At 35.4% G+C, this 19,969-nt stretch overlaps 1 protein-coding gene across 1 annotated transcript in view; it reads left to right on the top strand.

The window, feature by feature from the left end:
* The window catches only part of mael (germ-plasm component protein maelstrom), a 216,816-nt gene that overhangs the window by 106,049 nt on the left and 90,798 nt on the right, over positions 1-19,969 (top strand). The window contains exon 7 of the mRNA XM_090405551.1: positions 12,467-12,614. Within this exon, the coding sequence (XP_090261677.1) occupies positions 12,467-12,614 (148 nt within the window). The remainder of the gene's footprint in view (positions 1-12,466; positions 12,615-19,969) is intronic.

The raw sequence follows: 19,969 nt of genomic DNA, 5'->3' as shown, positions 1-19,969 counted from the left end.
TATTGTTGAGTCACACGGTCTTTTGTTAATACCATACCAATCATATGCAAGACCAGTAGTAGCTATAGCGAATAGTAGATTCTTGGTAAGTCATACCCATTTTTGTTTTTTTAAAATCATGGTCATCTTATGATTCCTAAATGATAAAAGACAAGCAATAATGAAACTTTTAATTTAATTACAGAAGCATTATCGCTAAAGATTCAAATATATCGTGTGGTGAAGGTGAGCTGCCGGTCACATAAATAACATTGATAATTAAATTTTAAATGCATCCATTTTATGAATACTGTTAGCAGTTATAACTTATAATGAATCCTGAGAATTTAATTATGAACATCGATTTAATTTTTTCCTGAAAAAATTAGTTTCCAAAAATCCCCATATATATCTGGCCGTGATTTTTTAACTTTAATTTTTTTGGAAAAAAGTGTATATTCCAGTAAATACAGTATTACAGCATTCTAACTCCAGACTCACATCTTACATTGACTATATATTTCTCAATGTAATGGCCCATTTACATCATATAACTGTAGCATTTTGAAGAGCTTTCCTCTTGGCACCTTGTCATGAATTTTTCAGATCTACAAAACTTAAATACAAATCCATGTTATATTCTGAAGATTTCTCAACTATTTGTCTTAAAGTGAAAATCTGATCCTGACTTCCCCAACTTTTCTTAGCTGTTTCTCAAGTATACTTGCATAAATCTTACCAGGAAATACCTTTTGTACACTCTGTCCAAAAAGAAACTGAATTTTTGGTAGAAAATAAAACAGGCCAATTATAATTATTCAAATAATTTATTTCAATCAATATTCTCCCTCATTTTCAATACAGCATTTGGCATGGTCCGTTAATTCGTTAAATGAGTTTTATATTGGTTTTTGGGATACTGTTGAGAGTCGTAGTTTCTGGCACTTGAAAGTTTTCAATGGTGTCGTATCGCTTTCCTTTCATTGGCAAATGAAGTCAGGGGAAGAGAAAGAAGTCACAGGGTGCTAAATCAAGTGAATACAGTGTGTGATCCAACACACAAACTTGATTTTTGCTCAAAAACTGTCTCTCAATGTTTGAACAATGAGATGGTGCATTATCGTGAAAAAGTGACCAGCTGCCTGCATCACGATATTCATTATAATGCAGGCAGAATTTTCGCTATCAATCTCTTCAAAACTTCGAGATAAAACTCACCATTGACCGTTTGGCCAGGCAGAATGAATTCTTTGTGGATAATGCCCTTGGAATCATAGAAACAAATCAGCATCGTCTTTACTTTTGACTTCTCCAAGCGACTTTTTATCAAATGTCCCTCTTCTGGTGATCTCCACTCAGCACTCTGGTGCTTTGTTTCGGGCTCATACTCAAAACGCTGCATTTTGTCACCAGTAACGATCGTTTCAAGGAAGTTTGAGTCCTTACAAGTAGTTTTAACGAGGTCCTTGCAGTGTTCAATTCGATACATTTTTTGGTCATCGGTCAACTTATGGGGAACAAATTGAATTCTATTTACGAAGGTGCACAGTTGATTTTGGAATCCCCAATTCATCTTCAATCAATCTCACGTGTTCAGGTTTTCTTTGATGAAATCATGCACTTTTTGGATGTTAAGTTCACTCAGTCCAGTTTTTGGACGGCCTCAAGTGTCTCACGACCACTTAAATCGCTTAAACCACTCGTAAACTTGAGTATGGGATAAGCATTCATCACCGTATGTTTTTTGAAGTATTTGATGCGTTTCAGTAAAATTACCAAGTTTAACACAAAAGTCAATTGCAGCTCTCTGTTTGAAACTCATTTTCTGGCCATTCGTCAAAACACACTGTCACTCTTGGCATTATAACTCGGTTTCTAATGAAACAAACGTCACAAATAGTTGACACAACACTAATGAAGATTGCTGCTTTCGACAACAAAAAGATACACAGGTGGCGCCACTAGTTCTATTTTTCGAAAAGTTTGGTTTCTTTTTGGACAGAGGGTGTAATTCTCATTCCATTTTATTTCCATTTTTTATAGATGGTACTATAAGAGCTCTACTCGAATTATTCAGAATTCATCCCTCTGATCAGGTCTTCTGAATTATGCAGTGCAGCCACTGCAAAACTGTTATTTTTTGTGCATTTCTGGTCGAATTTCATCTGCTCTAGCTGCCTTTCCACATTTCAGATTTTTGACTGCTTTTTCTACTTAGAGTATGAATATGTATTCCTGACTGCATTCCTGTTGGAAGTTTTCTACCACAGTGCTGACACTGCTTGTTTCATTTCGAAATCTTTTAACATAATTACTCCAGACATCTAGAATATCTTTATCTTCAATTTTCATGTCACTTTTATCATCTCTGATTCCTTTTACAGTATTCTTTGCTCCATTTCTAAGCTTTTTTTCAATAGTGGCCAGAATAATTTGCTAACTTCTTGATATTTATTTTCTATGTTCTTACCAAAGTCTTTGCATGACTTCTGCTTAGCTAGTTTTGCACAGTTACTTTCTCAAATTTTTATCTGTATTTTACAAGAGCACAGACTGACTTAGTTGCCAGAAACTTTTGGTATGCTTTCCTCTTTTCCCTTGACTGTTTCTTTAACTTCCTGAATCCATCGTGAAGTTCTGATTTTTATCTCCTTACAGACAACCTCACTACATGCCTCTATGGCTGAATCATTTTCTTCTTCAGAGTTTCCCCATTGAATATCCAAGGTTTGGTTCTTGTTTTCAAACTCTCATTTTTTCTTGAATGATATTTTTGTATTTGAATTCTCAGTTCACCTCTGAAAGCTGTTCAACTTTGATTCATTTTAAAACTTTCTTACTTGTTCTATTTTTCAATATGAAATTCAGTTTTAGCCTGCTCTGAACTAAATGGTGATCACTTCCTATTTGAAATCCTCTGTATACTCTTGTGTCCTGAACCATTGGGAAAACATTGCTATCAATTATAACATAGTCAGTGAAACTTTTCTTATGTCTTACATCTTTTCTCCATGTGAATTTGTGCACATTTTTATTTTGCAGCATTGTTAGTAATAACTATTCCATGTCCTGAACAGAAAGTCAGCAGGCACTTACCATTATTATTACCTTTGTTCCTTTCTCCAGATTTTCCCAAAATTTTTATGTGGTAATCGTTTTCCACTTTGTTGTTTAGATCTCCAAGGACCAACTTTTCCTTTATCATTGTCTTACCTCCTTCTCAAATGTCTCCAAAAAATTCCTTTATTTCTTCCTTAGTGGAACTTTCTGTGGGACCATAGGCACAAATAAGTCTCATTGTCCAATTTCCCCCATTCTTATATTTGCGCACACCACTACTTGATATTGCCTGCCATTCAATACTGTAGCTTCTTCTACAGTACTGTTGAATACTGTAGCTTCTTCTTTTCCCTGATTGTTATTGCCTGAATATAACATTTATATTTGTTGCTCAGAAAGATCTCGCCTGTTTTTGTCTTCTTTGTTTCAGTCATGACTATTATATCAATCTGGTACTTATTTGATTCTTCTACTAATTCCATTTCTTTTCTATTGTTGTGTCTTATGTCAATAGCACTACTCTTTAACTCTGCTGGTGTTGAGTTGAGATGTATTCCTGGATTTGTTCCAGTAGCTGGCTTTGCACTGTTGCTTTTTGTTTCCTGGCAAAAACAGCAGGAGCCTTGTTTAACTGGGTGATGCTTCGTGAAATTGTCTTGTTGCACTATCATTTTAAAATTGTGGTTTAAGCTAGTAATAATACAGTTTGGTTGGCTAAATCCCAAATTACCTTCCCCCCTCCTCATTCATTCAGTATTCAGGTAGGTACCAAACAGGATGCACTATGAAAAGGTGAGGATTAGACAAAGTCAGAATACCTGGTCAGTTCTCCACATTTTTAAAAAGCTATGTGAAGGTCTCCTCCCAGTTATACAACTTTGACCCTTAATGATGTAGTAAATGAGAAGCAGTATTTGAAAGTTTATTTTTCACTTGGTTAGACTATAATAAATTTAGTTTAATCCTTTTTCCAAGTGTGAGCTAACAAAGTTTGTGGCTGAAAATATCTTCAGGACCGAGGTAAGGTAGTACAACACCTGGCATCTCGTAGCAAAGGTGGACCAAGCTAACATCACTCCTATCTCAGTATCTCCCATAATGCAAAACACATCTCCTTGCGGATATGTATAATATTATGTATTAAGGGAAGGGCCACTACCCAGACCCGGTTTTGACCTTTATTGAGGTCTCGTCAGTGGGAGCCAGACCCAGAAGTGATGATACCAAGGCAGAAGCAATGGAGAGGTCATCTTTACCTATAGTTATTGAACTACCTTACTTCAATCCTGAAGATATTTTCAGGCACAAACTTTGTTTGCTCACCCTTGGATAAAGGATTAAACTAAATTTATCATAGTCTAACCAAGTGAAAAATAAACTTTCAAATACTGCTTCTCATTTACTAGTGTAATTTAATAAGATGGCACACCTTGTGGCAACTCCTATAGGTAAAGATGACCTCTCCATTGCTTCTGCCTTGGTATCTTCACTTCTGGACCTGGCTCCCACTGACGAGAGCTCAGTAAAGGTTGAAACCAGTCTGGGTAGTAGCCCTTCCCTTAATGCATAACATTATACATCCGCAAGGAGATTTGTTTTGCATTATGGGAGATACTGAGATAGGTGTGATGTTAGCTTGGTTCACCTTTGCTACGAGTTGCCTGGTGTACTATCTTACCTCAGTCCTGAAGACATTTTCAGGTGCAAACGTTGTTTGCTCACACTTGGATAAAGGATTAAACTGAATATATTATAGCAGTATTTGATGTTTATATTTCTGTAATAATTTTATTATTTGTAGTATTCAGGTTGTCAGTAGTAAAGTGGTTATTTTCCTTTTTATTTCTACATACTTTTTAAGTATTCAGTCATTAACCATAAATATTTTCAACAACTCACAAAATATCATCTGCATATCATAACATTGTCCTGCTTTTATTTTTCCAATTTCCAAATCTAAAGCTAATTAAATAAGATAGGTGAGGCTTCTGATACTTCCATCATCCAGTGCTGTTCTTTTGGTCTCAAAATAATGGTGCAAATTTTGATTTTATTATCATTTTATATTATTCTGAGTTCATTTAATGCTCTCCAAAAGCCTTTTTCTTTGAAAACGCATAAATTTTTTAAAAAATCTATGAACAAAATATTTGACTGATTTGAGGACTCATCAAGAGAGGCTACACATCACGCTAGTTATTGCACATCTTGAATTCGTTCACACTACGCTCACCTCAAAAGGTAAGCATTCCAATCATGTACAGTGCACTGCTCTTTTTTTTGGGGGGGGGGGGGAAATCTAGCTTTTATCCCTTTCTTGAGTACATTCATTCTCAACTTCCAAGGGAAATTGATAGCGAATACCTGTTTCTCTTCCTGCCTTCTATAAAAGGAAAAATTCCATCTACCAGTATGCTATGTGATCCTTTCTGAGGTTGGTCTATCATATGACAAGCCGTTCTCCTGTCTGCAGTCCACGAGTTCTCAATCTGTTATTGTTAAAGTACATAATTCAGTTATTCTACAGAATAACCTGTCATTTTAGTTAACAGTATGAAATAAGAATTTTATTTCATACTTTAAGTAGTTAATTAATGAAATACCTAGGTATTCTATAGAATTTGTTCTAGTTAAAGTATATAAAAAATTATTGGTTGATAAAATGTTGCAGTGGTCCAGTATATCTCTAAAATAAAGAATGTGATTTTCACTGTCATAAATTGTAAGTCTGATGAATACAAATGTCCATAATGTAAATATTGCACAGAGACATTTGTTTGTATATTTGCATATAATGAATTATAATGACATTCAAATTGCAAATATTTTATCTGTCTTTGCTCTTCTTTTCCGGGGCTGCCTCTAACTTGCTGAGTCTGCTGTAAAGTAGATTTTTCTGTCTTTGTGGGCACTTCACAACATGAGTCATCTTTTGCAATTTTTTGTCTTTCTTTTCTTTGTTATTTTCACCAATAATTCTGTATTCCAGTCATCTGGCCAGTTGTAGAAGTAGATTCCCTCCCTTGATGAGTCCTTGGAGGTGTCACATAATAATAGGAGACAGACACAGTATCTTTGTAAGTATATGTATGTCTGCTTTAAGTTGTTCTACTTGCATATTGCCTATCCTTGCAGCTTTGCCATTTCTGAGTTTCTTGATTGCCTTAGTCATTTCTGCTTTTGTTATGTCCCTTGTATTTATATTTAATGTTTCCATTTCAGTATTTTCTGGGAGCATAGTTTCTTGTATTGGGGTTTTGTGTTCACTATTTTCTTAAAGTCTTCTATCTATCTCTTTTCTATCTTTTTCCCTTCTCAGTGTGTTTCCTTGTTTATCTCTTATTGGTCTCTTTCTTTTTTGGTATTTTTTCCAGTTATCTTATTTCAAAAAGTTTCTTTGAGTTAAAGTTTGCTGCAGCCTGTTTCTTACAGTATTCTTCAATGAAATTTCTATTACATCTTGCACTTTTCTTTACTTCTCTATTTTTCTTCTTGTACATTTTATTTATCTCCTTTTTCTCTTTTTTATTTTGATTTTGGAGTAATTTTCGTCTAACTTCTTTCCTCACTTAAAAGCATCGTTTTGTCTGTTATCCATTATTTCTGAACACTCTCCTATTTTCTTAGTATTTCTTCAGCTGTTTCGTTATATAATTGTTGTATATTTTGCAATTTTTCTTCTATATTTCCATTTTTTCCTTCATTCTGTTATTGTTTCATATTTGCTTTTGATCGCACAAGTAAAGTTTTCTGTAATATCCTTACCTTTCAATTTATTTATATTGTACCAGTTTCTTTTGCTCCCTGATTTATAAATATCTTTGCTAGTTTTAACTTTTATCTTTTCCACCACCAGTATATGGTTTGTGTATGCATCTGCTCCTTTCATGCTCTCACATCCTGCAAGGAAGATGTCCATGGTTTTATTTATGGTTTATGTGATCTATTTGGATTTTACTCTTTCCATTTCCGTCTGGTGAGATCCAGGTTTAGGCAGAAAGTCTTGAATGATTTTCCATTTTCCTTTCCTACTCCCTCTTTTCCCATCACTATTTCATATCCACTGTTGTCTTTGCCTACCTTTGCATTTGTATCTCCCAGAAGTGGAATCATATCTCTTTTGCTACTCTTGCCTAACTCTCTTTGTAGAAAGAAGGTCATGAAAAGCTTTTTTTTCCCTTCCCAATCAGCACTATTTGTAAGGCATAGATGTTTATTATAGTAATGTTTTGAACCCAGCTTTTATTATTCTTCTGATGATGAGTGTCTGTCTTGTAATATGTCATCATTAGAGCAACACCACTGTTATGTTCTTCATCCTCAGGGTTTCCAGAATATATATATATTTGTTTGATATTTGATCTCACCAGTTGCATTTCATCTGGTTTCACTTAATCGTAATATTTGTATTTTGTATTTATCTGTTCCCTTTGCTATTTGAAGTGCTTTCCCAGATTCATACATTGTCCTGATGTTTCAACATCCAATTTTGGTTGTAGATTTGGGTGTGAAGTTATCCTTTCCAAGATTATTATTCTCAGAAAGGATTCTGCCTGTTGGCTTCTCTAAGAGAGCTTTCACCACCTTGCATCATTTCTTCTGGTGATTCTTCAGCAGAACTAGTTTGATTTCTTTTAGTACTTGAGGTTTCTGTAGCAGAAGATTTTTATTTTAATGTATTGTGATTGCTAGCCAGAAGTATAACTCTCCTCCTTTCTCGTCTAGGCTTGGGATCAACAATGATTGTTCTTATTACAATTATATCCAAAATTTGACCTGTATCTTTAGTTAAGTTGAAATATTATCAATCCACTATTTTTACTCAGCAGGATATACAGTCTACCAAATTTAAAGTTTTTACTCCTAATGTGACAGACTGTATGTCCTGCTGAGTAAAAGTGGTGGATAGGCTGTGTTTGATATCGCTCAAGAAGCCCCCCTGTGAAAAATTTAGTTTGTTGGATTAAAAAAATGAAAAAGATTGTGTTTTATTACCATGTTTTGAGCAGCTTTTACAGGTAAAATTAGAACACTTAGAAAATAGCAAAAATACTCAAAAAGTATTGTTCATCTGTTGCATTATTTTATGGAAAATTAGAACACTTAGAAAATAGCAAAAATACTCAAAAAGTATTGTTCATCTGTTGCATTATTTTATGAAGATTTTGTTCAAATTTGTAATGTAGTTTTCTTTCTTACTTCACCAAAGGTGAGAGATTTTTTCTAAAAGGGGTGGGTGGGAGAATCTGCATAACCTGTACAAATCATATAGTGTGATTTTGACCAAATTTGGAATACAGGCTGTGTTTGATATCACTCAAGAAGGCTCTCTGAATTCAGTTCATTGGATTAAAAAATGAAGAATAGTTGCGTTTTTTATGATGTTTTATAGTGATTAAAGTTTGAGCAGCTTTTGCACATGAACTATAGACTCGACTATACAAACATCATTGAAGAAAAAATGAAACAGATTTAAAACAAAAACCAAATCTTGGAGTCTCATTGTCAAACTCGGAAGAAGACATTGATTCAGCTAGGGAGATATGTGGTGAAGTTGTCTATCTGCAAGTATAGAAAAATAAGAACCTTGTGGTGGACGGAAGAAGTTAAAGAAGCAGTCTTGAAAAAGAAGAAAGAATATCAAAAGTTCCTAACAAATAAGTTGGCAGATGTCCTAAAAGAATACAGAAAAAAATCTTAGAAAGCCACATGTAAAATCTTAGAAATCTTAGAAAATCTTAGTAAGCTACATGTAAAAGTTGCTAAATAAAACTCATGAGAAGACTTTGATAAGAGTAGGGAAAATAAATATCAGGAATGCAGCAAAATGTTCAGGAGGCTATTGAAAGAGCTTAGAAATGGAGAAAAGGAATCAAAGATGATAAAGGTAACATGAAAACTGAAGATAATGATAGATTATCTTCAGTTGTCTAATCTAAATTCTAGATGTCTTTAGTAATTACTTTGAAATACTGTTAAATGAACCAAGTAATGGCAGAACCATACTAGAAAATTTTAAAGAGTACATATCAACCATTATGGAGGTATAAAAGTTTTGCAGTGGCTGCATTGCATAATTCAGTGGGCCTGGTCAGAAGGTCAAATTCCCAATGAATGGAGTAGAGTCCTCATATTACCCATCTATAAAAAAAAGGGAATATGAGAAGAATTACAGCAGAATTTCTCTACTAAGTGTTCCAGATAAGATTTATGCAAGCATACTTGAAGAGAAGTTGAGAAAGATTGTGGAAGAGAAACAACTTGGAGAAGAACAAGCTGGGTTCGGACCAAATAGAAGTCGTCAAGATCAGATTTTCACTTTAAGACAAATAATTGAGAAATTGTGAGAATATGACAAGGATCTGTACTTACTTTTTGTAGATCCGGAAAAAGGCATACAACAAGGTGCCCAGAGAAAAGCTTCTCAAAACACTACAGTTATATGGGATGAATAGAGCATTGTACAGAACAACACATATAAATTGTCAGTCAGCAGTTAGAATTAAAGGAAATACAGGAAGATGGTTCGATGTAAAATCAGGATTAAGACACAGATGCACATTATTTTGACTGTTAATCATCATCTATATGGATCACATATGAAAGAAAGTGGCATTAGGCCTGATATTAGAATTGACAATGTCAAATTTTATTATTTGCTTTATGCAGATAATGATGATGTACTCCTAAGCACATTGGGAGTCTCCAGGATTCTCTAACTAAATGAATAACAGCTGTAACAAATTGGCATGAAAATCAGCAATAAGAAGACCAAAATTATGGAAATTGGCAAGAGCATAGAAAACTTCAGCTATATTCTGAATGTTGAGTCTATAGAACAAGTAAAATATTTTTGCTCTTTAGTCACAGTTTTTAGTGGAGATGACAAGTTTATCTGGAAATAGACAACAGAATAAGCAAAGCTGGTATAGTGGATAGCCAGCTGAATGAATTTATATAGAATAAGAGTGAAATTAGACAAAACACCAAACTAGCAGTATACAAGACAGTGCTCAAACTAGTTTTAAGTTATGGATCTATGAGTTGGGTTAGAAATAAAACACTTGATTGAGACTAGAGACTACAGATGTGAGGGTTCTGAGAAAAATTAGGTGAATGAACTGATGGGATCATTGGCAGAATCATAGTAAAAATAAACATTTTAGAAAGGCACTTGACATTGTTAGCATTCAAGAACATGTCAACAAATCTAATCTAAGGTGGTATGGTCATTTAAATAGAATGGGTGAGAAAGGCTAGTGAAACAGGTGTTTGATGATGGTAGGAAAGAACATCCAGAGGAAGACCAGGATCTAGGTGGACTGATTCAATCAGAAGTGCTTCTTTAGAAGCTTGAAATGTTAGATATGACTATTGGAGTGCTCACATGGAATAGACTGATTTGGAGGAAAATTGTTGATTAATAATAATGTAAACTTAATCATGTAGTGCTGTCATAGTAACTGAACATCCCTTGAGGGTATATATTATATATATATTAAATTTAGTTTAATCCTTTATCCAAGTGTGAGCAAACAAAGTTTGCGCCTGAAAGTATCTTCAGGACTGGGTTAAGGTGGTACACACCAGGGCAACTCGTTGCAAAGGTGGAGCAAGCTACCAACACTCCTATCCTAGTATCTCCTATAATGCAAAACACATCTCCTTGCGGATATGTCTATTGTTATGCATTAAGGGAAGGGCCACTACCCAGACCGGTTTCGACCTTTATTGAGGTCTCTTCAGTGGGAGCCAGGCCCAAGTCAAGATATCGGGCAGAAGCATTAGCAGGTCATCTCCACCTATAGGAATTGCCAATTGGTGTGCCACCCTTTTTTAATAAATTACTCTGGATTTAGAGAAATGTTGAAAGTTTATTTTCCACTTGGTTAGAGTATAATAAATTTAGTTTAATCCTTTATCCAAGTGTGAGCAAACAAAGTTTGCGCCTGAAAGTATCTTCAGGACTGGGTTAAGGTGGTACACCTCAATAAAGACCTCAAAGAGAGACCTCAATAAAGGTCGAAACCGGTCTGGGTAGTGGCCCTTCCCTTAATGCATAACAATAGACATATCCGCAAGGAGATGTGTTTTGCATTATAGGAGATACTAGGATAGGAGTGTTGGTATCTTGCTCCACCTTTGCAACGAGTTGCCCTGGTGTGTACCACCTTAACCCAGTCCTGAAGATACTTTCAGGCGCAAACTTTGTTTGCTCACACTTGGATAAAGGATTAAACTAAATTTATTATACTCTAACCAAGTGGAAAATAAACTTTCAACATCTTTCTCTAAATCCAGAGTAATTTATTAAAAAAGGGTGGCACACCAATTGGCAATTCCTATAGGTGGAGATGACCTGCTAATGCTTCTGCCCGATATCTTGACTTGGGCCTGGCTCCCACTGAAGAGACCTCGATAAAGGTCGAAACCGGTCTGGGTAGTGGCCCTTCCCTTAATGCATAACAATAGACATATCCGCAAGGAGATGTGTTTTGCATTATAGGAGATACTAGGATAGGAGTGTTGGTAGCTTGCTCCACCTTTGCAACGAGTTGCCCTGGTGTGTACCACCTTAACCCAGTCCTGAAGATACTTTCAGGCGCAAACTTTGTTTGCTCACACTTGGATAAAGGATTAAACTAAATTTATTATACTCTAACCAAGTGGAAAATAAACTTTCAACATTATATATATATATATATCAGGAAATTGATGATTATGTGTCAAATGTGTGTGTGCAGGAGGTATACTTTCTTATGACACCTCTTGTTCCTTATTAGTTTGCCACTTTTTGAACCAAAACCGAAGACAAAGTAGGGTTGCAATGAAGGAAGAGGAAAGAGGCAAAATATACAAAAAAAAAATCTAAGGGCCCCCCCCTCCCTCTAAATGAGTAATACTATAATCATACCTACAACACCACTAATTATTAAAAATGTCAGTGAAGCAATCGTCTTACTTTTACCACATGAGATGTTTGATTTAATGCATGTAATGTCATGTTATGTTTAGTTTTGCTGCAGAGAACTGTACTGAAGACATGAAGAAAGTTCCTCAAAAAAAAAAGTAATATAAATGTTAGTTGGATTTATCTGACAAAATCACCTTACTTCCTGAGTGAATAGCAGTAAGCTTTGAAAATTTTGAGATGGTATGCAAAATTTGAGAAGGGAATAGTTTCATTCTTCTTGGTAGAGCTTGAGAATGGAATTTTGGAAGGAATGAATATTATCTCTTAATCTTGAAACCACAAGCATTGACTTTTTTTTTTTTAACATATGCTCTTTTATCTTCTACTTTGTAAAAGAGCTGAAATTTTCTTGTTTTTTTTTTTTTTTAGTTGAAAAATAAGATACTTAACACTTATTTACACATTTTAAATTGTATTAGTATAACTTATATGTATAACTTTTTTTTTTAATAGGAGCAAGAGGTATTTTTCCATTTAAACTCTGGGATCTCAATGCATTATTACTAGAATTTATGGCAGCTGCTAACAAACCTTATCCAGCATATTCTACAGCACAAGATGTTTTATCAAAAACTATTTTTGATTATGTTACAAATATAAGGTAAGTTAATGCCTCACTGTTTTTACTTTGAAATAGCATTGAAATTGTAGTTTAAATTGTACACACAAGCATCTAGTTCAGGAATATTGGGGTATAAATTATTTTGCACCATTGATATTTCCAGAACAGAGATTGCATCTTGTATTCCATATCTGATCTTTCATTTTCCATATTGAGATGTAACTATCATTCATTAACATTTTGAGGATATTCATTACTATCAGCAGTGATTATATTGCAGCTACAGCAACCATTCAATCTTTAAGTATGTTTCTGTGGTGAATTCTTGAGATTCAAGGGCTCATATGTTAAAATGATTAAAAAAAAAAAAAAAATAGAAGATTGTATGTTGAAACCAGTCACAAATAATTATTCTCACACCAACCTTTCATACCTGCTTTAAAAATTTTATAGTCTTCCTGATTAACAACTTGAGAAACTGAAGCATAATCACTGCATTTCAGAAATTTTATTCATCTCTTTCCTTAGTATTTTACTATGGCTATGCATTAATCAGTTAACTTTCAGTTTTCCTTAACTTTCATTTAAGTTATTTTCATTCTTTGATAAAGCATTTTATTTCTTACCCTGGTTCCTATGAGAAAATTTGTTTGAAGATGTTTTGTATATTGCTACTTTAATATTTTTGTGTTTCTCTTCATTCCATGGAAATTTGACCATTCTAGTCATTTCTGTATTCTAAACTATTTTTCATATTATTAGTGTTTTTTCTTGATGATTTTCATGCCTTTGTTAAAGTGTTTACTCAGTTTGGGTAATATTGAGACTTTTAATAATCAAAATTATACTCTGCGACATCTGGATGTCATAGTGTATGTAACATTCATAGCCTATGTTATGGCAGCAATCATGTACAAGGTTTGCACAACGGTGTACATACTTTGGATGATGTGCCTAATGTTAACAACCAAACTGTCAATCAAATATTATTAAAATTATAAAAATAATAGCTGTTGGAAACGTTTGTGTTAAATATCTTCTTGAGGATGCTGTTAGCCAAAAAGATAGCTAAACATCTAGAAGTAACATTTAGTTTAAACGAATCAAGTTCTATGAGATTTTTTCTAAATCTGATCCACACACAAAAGGTCACATGACTTATAGTACATTAGTGCCATGTGTGGGCAAGTGGAATAGAAGAAAGGAGGAATCTGTACACATTTTGCTTGAACAGTTGAGGGCTGTAATTTTTGGAGAAGGCAGAGTAGGGGAGACTGTTCCAAAGGACAGAAGTACATGGAATGAAAGAGGAGGTAGTGAAATCAGTTTGTTGAGTTTCAGGATGGACTGTAAAAGGGTGTTGGTTAGCAGTGGTTCTTGTTTTAATGATATTGGAGGAGAATGGGAGAATAATAGTGGCCAATTCAGAGCACTGTTCACAAAAGTATCTGTAGAAGAGGCACAAGACAGAAACTGAATGTCTATGTGTGTGTTTGAGAGAGGGATTGAAGTGGGTATGTGAGAGAGAGGGGTCATTAATTATCAGATTGCCCTCTTCTGGACAGAATTGAGCAATCTTAGAGAGGATTTTGATGCATCACCCCAAATATGGGAACAGTACTTGATGGCTTTGCCGATTTGGGCTTTGTATAGAGTTAGCAGGTGTGAAGTAGTCTTGTGCGAAAAATTTCGTGACTGCAGAAGGTATAGTTGAAATGTGGTTGTCCAGGAAAGATCTGCACCTCAGATCTTTCCTGGATATCACAGTATTACTGAAGGTAAGGGGGGGGGTGGCATGTGAGCTCTTTCTTGCAAGAGATCAGACAGGACTGTGTTTTGGTGGCATTGGCGTTTACAAGGTTGTCCTAGCCCTACTGAGATATAGCTAGGAGATTTGAGTTCAGTTTGCTAGTCAAGGTAGATCTTGAGGATTCTAATTTTTGAGCACTACAAGGTTTGTCAAATGAAAAGGAGGAATGGAGTGTACTGTTGTCAGCAAGCTATGGATAGGATTGGAAGTCTGAGAGAGCAGGTCATTTATATTCAAAAGGAAGTGAGTAGGTGAAAGAACTGAACCCTGTGGTACTGCTGCATTGGAGGGGAAATCTGAGATGAATAAATCATCCACCATGACACGTAGTTGGCAATCCAGTTCCAGAGTGAGGAAGGCAGACCATAGGATGCCAGTTTAAGTGGACCCCCCCTGTGCCAAACTCATTCAAATGCCTTTGAAATGTTGAGAGCAACCACCATGAGTTTCTCCAAATTTCTCCATGGCTTGAGTCCAGAGATGAGTGGTTAAGCAAGAAGATCAGCTGTAGATCACAATGGCAGAATCCATACTGCTGGTTACTGATCGGTTGGTTGAGTAGGTGGTTCAAGAGTTGGTTGTTGATGACCTCCATAGCTTTAAAGAGAAAAATTGGATGGTAGTTCATTGGTTGAATTTTATCACTTGTCTTTGGGATGAGTTGGATGTGGACCTGTTTCCATGTTGTAGGGTAGATGCCAGTTGAAGAGGCAATACAGGATCAGTGTTAGTTCTAGGGCACAATTTTTTAGCACAATAGGTGGGATATCATCAGGACCAGATGCCTTGTTTGTGTCCAGGTTATTTAGGATTCTTCGGATTTCTTTTCATCAGAAGACTGGGCAACATGAAGGGGGGGGCCATTCTTGGTAGAGTGGAGGGATCTCTGTCCTGGTCTTTAGTGCAGGAATTAGAAAAGTGATGCAAGTAAGTTGGCCTTATCTTTAGGTGAGGTACCTACAGTACTATCTGGATGTTGAGAGTGGTGGAAACCTCTGTGGACAGAAGTTGCAGCCAGTGACCTTGGCGGCAAGCGACAGGAAGGAGTGACTGCCATTTGGGCAAGAGGCAAGTTTGCAGCATTTGGCCCTTTCAAAGTCTGACTTGGACTTGATGATTCTTTTACAACTGTTGCAAGCTGCAGAGTGGGCACTGGAGTTGTGGTCTTGAGCCATTTGTGATAAAGAGAGGTTTTTTCTTTTACAGCAATGGATGGTGGCTGAGAGTTTGGAGTGGAATGAGGGAAGAAAGCCTTCATTTCTGTGAGGAGGATTTCTGATATTCCGTCTGAGCAGACATTTGGATCAGAAGAGCTAAAGCGGTAAAGTCAGACCATGGGAAGGAGGAATAGAAGTCATGGAGGTCCTCCCAGTTGGCACGCTTGTAGTGTCAAAGGACGAGACTGTGAACTGGTGGATGAAGATAGTTCTGTGGAAGAGACTTGTATGAGGTTGTGGTCCGAGTTACCAAGAGGAGAACTGACAACACGGTATACCTGGAAGGAGGGGGGTGGCTTGTTAGGAAGAGATCATGTGTGGGCAATTTGAAGGGGGGTTGTCAGATATTCTGGCCACAAGATTGATGATCTGATAGCAAACACCTCAGCATCTTTGCCTGCTTTATTGGTGAAACTGGAGAAGGAGAGCCAATGTGAGTTGTGGACATTGAAGTATTTTGACTGCAGAAAGTTGAGCTTTAGAGAGAGAGTTGAGGAGGTCAGAGTGGTTGATAGAGTTTGGAGAATGATAGAGGGGAGCATATGAAAAGGGCATGTTGGTTCAGTAGAGAATTTTTGAGCCAAAGTAGATCGAACAGTGGGAATTCAGGGATTTGCATTCTCTGACAGTATATTCTGGTCACAAGATTGATGAGCTGATGGCAAACACCTCAGCATCCTTGCATGCTTTATTGGTGAAACTGGAGAAGGAGAGCCAATGTGAGTTGTGGACATTGAAGTATTTTGACTGCAGAAAGTTGAGCTTTAGAGAGAGAGTTGAGGAGGTCAGAGTGGTTGATGGAGTTTGGAGAATGATAGAGGGGAGCATATGAAAAGGGCATGTTGGTTCGGTAGAGAAATTTTGAGCCAAAGTAGATCAAACAGTGGGAATTCAGGGATTTGCAGTCTCTGACAGTATGTCGGTTCTGATGAATGCACAAGTGCCACCCTTGTGGCAGAAAGAGCTGTGTAATGTGTAGTTTGGACAGTTCAGGTGGACAGTGGCTGTTGAGGTTGCTAGTTGGGGTTTAACCTGTTTGTGATTATTCATAGTTGACATAATAGTCCTTCTAGTTAAATTTATTTAAAAACGTAGACTTGTAGAGGATTTCTTTGAAGATTATATTATCTGTATATAGTAATGAAGTAAATTTAATATTCCCTTTTGATATCTGGTTTAAAATTGCTTTCTTTAAATTATTGTCCATATATATGTATATGTGATGATCAGCTTTTACTCGGTTGTTATATATTTGAAAAAAATATACATTTAATGACTATAAGACCGAGATAACATATAAAGATTTTAATGATAAATACTACTAGTTTTGGCATATAGGCCTTCTTCAGGTATTTATAAAGGAAAGGAATACTAATAAACATTGCATTATTTAAACAAACTGGAAATTACAGGTACAAATTGCCTCACATAATCGATACATAAAAACTTTGTATTTTTTCAAGTTGTTCCAACTGGCGTGCCATTGTTTGTTGCAATTGTGCGTGCAGGTTCACGTGAATGCCAATATTGAATAACTGCAGCATGGCTATCTGGGATGTTATAACTTAAATTGTTGTTTAAGTGGACCGGGTTCAGTAGGATTTCTCTTGATTCTACGATTTTCCTTCCAAACTCATCATCACAGCGAAAGATATTTTCTGATCTATTCCAGCAGACAGAGTGGCTTCGTTGGTCATCATTAGGATTATTTGAAAAAAGAACATGACTGGATAACGCGGTTGCATGAGATCTTTTGTAAGCGATGTCTCTCTTATGCTCTTCTATTCGTTGTTCAATAGATTTGTTAGTTTGACCAAAGTATGGGATATTGCAATTGCACCACAATTTATATACTCCAGGGTACTTAAGGTTGTGATAAGTAGGTTTTGGATGGCTGATTAGAGAACGGATTTTTGGAAGTGTGGTGAAGAAGGTCTTGATATTATATTTTTTAAGGACTTTAGCTATTTTCTTAGAGACTATGCTAATGTATGGAATGGACATGCTACCTTTAAAATTAATAGTCTCTGTTGTGCACTGCCTAGGAGGATTCAGAAGAAATTTCTTAATTGTTTTTTCAGAGTATCCATTTTGTTTAAAAATAAGAGTGAGGTGATTCATTTCTTTTTGTAGTTCATCTTGTTCATTTAAGAGAGAACGTGCTCTGTGTCCTAAGGTAGATATAATTCCAAGTTTTTGTGGTGGAAAATGATGAGAAAGATTATGCAGATATCTATTGGTATGCGTAGGTTTTCTGTACATAGAGATTTTTAATCTTTCAGAGCATCGTGTAAGCATAACATCCAAGAAAGGTAAGGAGTTATTATTTTCTAGATCAGCAGTAAATTTTATATTAGGATGTTGGATGTTTAGATGACGAAGAAAATCTGTGAGAGATGTGTGCCCATGATTCCAAATAATGAATATATCATCAACATATCTTTTCCAAACTTTTGGTTTAAATGAGAAGGAAGATATGGCTTTCTTTTCAAAATCTTCAAGGAAGATGTTAGCTAGCACTGGGGACAAAGGGTTGCCCATTTCCAGGCCTTGTTTTTGTTGGTAAATGGAGTCCTGATATCTGAAGTAACCAGAATGAATGCAATGCTTTAATAAAGTGAACATTTTTTTGGATAATTTGTCCTGTAGTAATGTAAGTACCTCGTCTGTAGGAACGTTAGTAAATAAAGATATAATGTCAATATCTTTAATATGAGAAACAAAATCTGTGGTGTTTTTGATGAAAGATGATTTATTGGAGAAACACTTGAGGTACTTTGCTAAATAGTTCGAAAGTTTATATGTAGGTGAATCAATTCCTTCCACTATTGGGCGAAGAGAGATGTTTCCTTTTTGAATTTTTGGAACTCCATAGATGCATGGGATAAGAGGATGTAGAGAGCGTAATGAGAGGCGAATATTATGAGGAAGTTCATTCGCAGTCTTTAACAAGTTGTTTGTACGGTTTTGTAATATTTTTGTAATATAATAGATTGCAATATCCCATACTTTGGTCAAACTAACAAATCTATTGAACAACGAATAGAAGAGCATAAGAGAGACATCGCTTACAAAAGATCTCATGCAACCGCGTTATCCAGTCATGTTCTTTTTTCAAATAATCCTAATGATGACCAACGAAGCCACTCTGTCTGTTGGAATAGATCAGAAAATATCTTTCGCTGTGATGATGAGTTTGAAAGGAAAATCGTAGAATCAAGGGAAATCCTACTGAACCCGGTCCACTTAAACAACAATTTAAGTTATAACATCCCAGATAGCCATGCTGCAGTTATTCAATATTGGCGTTCACGTGAACCTGCACGCACAATTGCAACAAACAATGGCACGCCAGTTGGAACAACTTGAAAAAATACATTTTTATGTATCGATTATGTGAGGCAATTTGTACCTGTAATTTCCAGTTTGTTTAAATAATTCAATGTTTATTAGTATTCCTTTCCTTTATAAATACCTGAAGAAGGCTGCTATATGCCGAAACTAGTAGTATTTATCATTAAAATCTTTATATGTTATCTCGGTCTTATAGTCATTAAATCTATATTTTTTTCAAATGTATAACAACCGAGTAAAAGCTGATCATCACATCTATAGCCTAAATGACGAGGCATGTCTAATGAACATACAAAGGAATTTTAAAATAACATTGAAGAAAATAGGATTGAAAATAAACAGGTTAGTTTTCCTCAAACGTTGTAAGTTCCATACAGTTTTTCCCAATTTCATCTCTTTTAAAGACAAGATAACAACGGAACGCGCTAAAAGAATCTATTGTAAAGCTAATATGGATCTGCTCAGCGAAAGAATTACAGACACAAAACGTTGTTTAGCTTTTTTGTTCAGCACTAAAAGATCTTTAACTCAAAAACTTGAAGAAATTATGGATAATGTTAACTTACATGATTTTATCATTAACAGTGAAGCACAAGCCACATGAATACAAAACAAGAATAAATATACTCTTATCAAGAAATTTAATAATCTAATAAGGACACAAAACAGATCTGGTCATAGTGATGCCCGTATTAATACTGAAAAGGTTGTAGTGAACAAATCTTCTCATATGTTAACAGATGCAGAAATGGATATTCTTAGCAAAGGTCTCAATTTTATTCCCTCACCAAAATTTATCCTTAAAGAATCTCTTCTTACAAAAATAGAAAAAGCAAGTTCACTCATTCCTAATCATTTGGCGAAACTTCTTCGTATTGAATCGATTTTCATTATAAATAATGCCAAACCTCCAACAGATAATATTTCAGTGGCTGAAAGAAAAGCCCTAAAAAATCTAAAGCAGAACAGTAAAATTATTATTTTACCTGCAGATAAAGGCAACTCTACGGTCA

This window comes from Typopeltis vanoorti, chromosome 15, assembly GCF_054136105.1.
Source record: "Typopeltis vanoorti isolate ZY-2024b chromosome 15, IOZ_Tvanoo_1.0, whole genome shotgun sequence".
NCBI lineage: Eukaryota > Metazoa > Arthropoda > Arachnida > Uropygi > Thelyphonidae > Typopeltis > Typopeltis vanoorti.
The sequence above is the reverse complement of the archived record's forward strand: the minus strand, read 5'-3'. Positions and strand labels throughout refer to the sequence as shown.